The following is a 4,808-nucleotide window of genomic DNA, read 5'->3' on the forward strand; positions in this document are numbered from 1 at the left end:
TATATGGCAGTTTAATTTCGGGGAGTTTTATGTCTAGCCAATAACAACCTCTATTCGTAAGTTGTGCCCATATGTAAGGACCGACAAAATACAATTGATATGCAGCAATTAGGACTTAAGTTGCTGCTTGGGACAGCAAATTTTTGACTGGGGGACGCTACTTATCTATTTATTTATAACACTAGAGCTCGATAAGTAGCAGTCTATCTGTCTGCAGGTAACGCGAGCCGCCTCGCGTTGGAAAAAGATTTTTAAAGATGGAGTCGTCGTATCTGTTGGTAGCCAGATTGGTTGCTATAGTACCGGGCCCGCGGGTGCACAAGGCAGAGTCGATAAGCACGGACACAAACAAACGCAGCTATTAACTTGAATTGCTAATCCCCAAAAATAGTAGGTTTGATCTGATGCGAAGACCTTTCGCGATAAATTTTATGTTCCTAAAAATTTCTTTGCACACCTAAAATTATGAAAGAGCTTCCCTGGGCATGTTGCTTGCGAGCTAAGGGGTAATGGTGCCGAGTTAGCTCTATTAGTTGCCCAAGCACAAGGTACTGCATAGCGGCAAGCTCGTACTTTCAAAGCTTTAAGGCTTTCTTTGCTTGCTGTTTTTAAGATAAACTTGACTTATAAGGTGTTTTATCGTATTTTATATTTTCAAACACGCTGTAACATTTGCTCACTATTTAGAACGTGTTGGTACACGCGCTATAGCGCAAACATTATATTATTTCTTGTCTTATTAGTAATTAGAAACAGCGCCGTATCAAGTAGTGATAACCACTTGTTCTTGACGGCTCTACTAAGGTTAGTGATAACGTGTTGAGACTAAGCTCTCACAACCTTTGTATGTGGCTGCATTTTTTCCTAATAACTAGTCCAGTATCGTTTTGCTATACTAACCTGTTAGTCAAGCGATTAGTGCAAGGCGGTTTAGCCCAGAAAAATCATCATTGCTTTGATGTACAAATGAATTCTAGCTTTATCTGATGTTTAGCATATTATAATAATGACACTGCTTTAACAGGTTACAATGTGTCACCCATTGCTTGCTCAGCCTGACTACGAACACACGGCTGTAACACTATTCTAACAGAAAATGACTTAATCTAATTTGGTTCCCAGTTTTATAGCATTACTATTACCTGTTGGCTTTCGCATGATGGATGTAGTCTTCGCCTGTCGAACATACGGTCACGACGTGATCCGGTTACTACTTGCACCTTCTGTCACATGTTGCCAGCCCCACGTGCGCTGTATGCTTGTATTGTAGCCGATCGATTTGCATCCCAGATGCCGGTTCCGGATGGTCCGATGGCTGTTTCTATTCGTTCTTTTTATTTTCGTTATGTAAATAACAGATATAGGGCGGAGGAAACCGATTCTATTGAAGTCATCTTCTTAACTACCTGGTTTGTTCCGGCGTTCCTGGGCGTATTAAATAAAAACAATCCTCCCAGAGACATCTGTGGTTTGCTCCATGCTGTTGAGTAGCTATGATGGTAGCGCTCGGCCATATTTTAAATGGTTAGGTGCCTTGTGTTTGGATAGAAATAAAAGCTGGAAAACAGGTAGCGATACTTTGCACTGGCCGCCAGCAAGGTACTCTTACTGTTCTGAACGAGTTGTTACACATATCATTGTCTACATTTATTGTATAAGCACAGTGGTATCTGCAAATAGAAATTAAGTTGCTCGGGCTCTTGTAGAGTTCCAAGTTGCTTCGCGACTGTCCTCCTCGGCCCAAGTAATCAGAACCGCTTGTTGAGTTCCAAGTTGCTTCGCGACTGTCCTCCTGGGCCCAAGTAATCAGAACCGCTTGTTGGTAAAACTTTAAAGATTGCTAGAGGTCTCCTGGCTGAACCTAAAAGCCCTTGTCACTATTACTCTTTTTCTTTTTTCGTAAACTTGTTGTCATCACCGCCCAACGCTAAGATTCATTGATTTAGAACATGAATGGCCTTTTTCTTAATGTGCTATAATAGCGAGAGATGTGAGACTTCCGGGCGTCTTATTGCTACAAATGCATCATGGTCATCGAAGAGATACTATTCAGTTTCAGTATCACATTGACTCCAAAGAAATAGCCCCCGGTACAGTCTGAGGTTACGAACCTTTGATATCTCCATGAACTTCATAGAATTTGGGATCACGAATCGTTTTCAGTGTCTATAGTTTACATTTTTAAGTGTATGACAATTCAGGTCATTCTATTAGCAGTTGTAATCTTTATCGACCAACGTACGACGTCTTGCCAATGCGAAGCTCTGTTATTTTCATCGTCGTACTGACGGCTTGTCGGAGGGTAAGAGTGCTCAATCTAATCTTGTTGAAGAGGCATATAATGCAGATATTGATAGCGACAATGAAGTGCGATGGTGCAGTGTGCAATGCGAGCCAAACTATTGTGATCGACTCAGAAGTTCGCGTTAAGAACTCAGAACCAACGAGCACGAGCTACAGATGTAAGCGGCTCCACATCCGCCGACGGTGGAAGCTTAAAAAACCATCGTTCCGGAGATACAGGCATTGAATATTTAGGGCTTCTCTAACATTAAAAAGACCTAAAATATTTCGAGAAATAGGCTCCATACAGTTTGTGTATATAGTATTGATCAGTTTAATAAAATAAATATATTTGTTCGATCGAGCGACTCATGAGAATACTTAGCCTCGTATATATAAGCCAAATGATACATTTGACTACCTTTTCGAAATACTCAGAGTCATTGAACCTTTCTTTTCTATGAAGCAGCACACTTTTATGAGTAGGCAACGGAAGAGGGTATTTGAGGAAAGAGCTGCTTATGTCTATTTTTGCTTTATATCTGAGATTCAAGCCTGCATGTATACACATATGACTTACGATAATTTCGAAATTTACGAAATCGACTCCGATTTTTCTTTAAAAATAAGCAGATTCTGCATTGAAATATTTCTGGCTGGAACCTTATTTTCACGTTTAACATGCAAACAACTATTCCAAAAATAGTATACCGCGAAGCACACACGCTCTGCTATCAACCGTCATCGGCGATCGCTTGCCAAACCCCTTTGTCATCTCAAATTTGATCTTAGTGGTGATGGTAGTCATCGGGTTACGGTACTCATTTTTAGTGTGTACACACACTAAATCATGGGTAAATGCTTATACAAATACGCATATAACTCAGTTATTCTATCCGATGAGCCAAATTTTTCCAACACATCACTTGTTCTTATTCATTTTGCATTCAGGGGACGCGGCTGGCGGATGCCCAGACATGATTCTGTTGGCAGAAATCAATGAGACGACAATCAAAGAAAACCTACGCATACGCTATGAACGGGACCATATTTATGTGAGTATTCTATGTAAACATACGGGACTAAATAGTACCACTTTCGAACTACTGGCATCTACTATCAAAGCTGCGTTTAATTAGCAGAATAGGCATAAAGCCGTAAAGCGCACAAAGAACAACGGGTTTCCGAGAAAACCGCCCGCTCGTCAGCAATGAAAAATGCAGAAGGAAAAATTTTCTTTCTTTTATTGATTTTACAGTGTCTAGCTATTATACTTCTGTAAAAAATTTAAGCGTGTGTAAAGATGTTGCCATATAAATAGGGTCGGACTGTAGCCAATCGCGTCGAGTCTGTAAGGGCCTAACCTAAGAAAAACTCTTTAGCTATTATGCATGTACCTTAGTACCGTTAGTTATTATACTTCAGTAGTGTTATATATTATACTACTAGTGAATAATAGGTATGTGTTAACCTGTGACTTATTTTTTCCTTTTCAGACATATACGGGCACTATACTCGTCGCCGTGAATCCTTATAAGGAATTACATATATATCATGAGGTGCAAAATTCATATGAGTAGTGTTACTAATGCAAATAGCTTTTGGTCGTATTGCTGAATGATAATGTTCCTATCTATCGTCAAGTGATGGGAAATTCGTTACCATATATTTCGAGCAGGCTTCCAAGACTTCTACTACAAGACCTGTAGCTGTAGAAAATTACAAAATGTCCAAAGCACAACTGTAAAATGTATATATATATATATATATATATATATATATATATATATATATAAAAAAACAGTTGATGGAGAATATTTAGAAACTATAACACTTACATTTGACTTTTTATTGGTTTGTTTTAGAGTTATATTCAAAAGTATGCTGCGAACAAAATGTCACAGTTGGAACCCCACGTTTACGCAGTGGCTCAGGCAGCCTACTATGAATTACAGGTCAGTGAAAATAGTTGGCCACATATATAGTAGTTATCATATACTGTACTAACACTCCCGCGAAGTTCTGCTTACCGAATTTAAGCGAAATTTTTGGTTTCAAATTAGAACATAGCAAATTTTTTTAGCTCTTTTAATGCAAGAATGTTTATTCGTCGAAAGACACCTTCATGATTTTATGACGGCGCGCAGTGTTCGTGTTTAAGAAGAAGTTTTTTTATGCTGAACGTGAGTCACTGGCTTATTGACCCATATTGTATTGCATTATTATATTGAATAGATCTTGTGAGAGTGATTTTAACTTAGAAGAAAGTCTTTGTTATCCAACAGAACAACGTGCAAAATCAAGCCTGCGTCATATCGGGTGAATCCGGTGCTGGTAAAACTGAATCAACAAAGTTCATCTTGCAGTTCCTTTGTGCTGTGTCATCTTCTCAGGTCTGTATTTAATAAGAATTCGTAATATTTCTGTCAGCGTCGTAGATATAGAAGTTATATACTTAGTCGACTCTAACAAATGGAAATTTGTCAGTGTAATCGTTTCGGATTAAAAAATTGAATATATATATA

General features: G+C 38.7%; 1 protein-coding gene across 6 annotated transcripts in view; it reads left to right on the forward strand.

The window, feature by feature from the left end:
* Nucleotides 1–4,808, forward strand: part of Myo81F (unconventional myosin 81F) — a 38,489-nt gene that overhangs the window by 15,654 nt on the left and 18,027 nt on the right. For 4 of the 6 annotated variants that reach the window (XM_086992891.1, XM_086992890.1, XM_022813105.2 and 1 more), the window contains 4 exons: nt 3,235–3,338; nt 3,780–3,842; nt 4,149–4,238; nt 4,569–4,676. In XM_086992891.1, coding sequence (XP_086849017.1) covers nt 3,261–3,338; nt 3,780–3,842; nt 4,149–4,238; nt 4,569–4,676 — 339 coding nt within the window. In that variant the 5' untranslated portion in view covers nt 3,235–3,260. The remainder of the gene's footprint in view (nt 1–3,234; nt 3,339–3,779; nt 3,843–4,148; nt 4,239–4,568; nt 4,677–4,808) is intronic. The other 2 variants (XM_086992893.1, XM_022813106.2) reach the window with 1 other exon arrangement.

The sequence above is a fragment of the Varroa destructor genome, unplaced genomic scaffold, assembly GCF_002443255.2.
Source record: "Varroa destructor unplaced genomic scaffold, Vdes_3.0 BEIS01000006.1, whole genome shotgun sequence".
NCBI classification, from domain to species: domain Eukaryota; kingdom Metazoa; phylum Arthropoda; class Arachnida; order Mesostigmata; family Varroidae; genus Varroa; species Varroa destructor.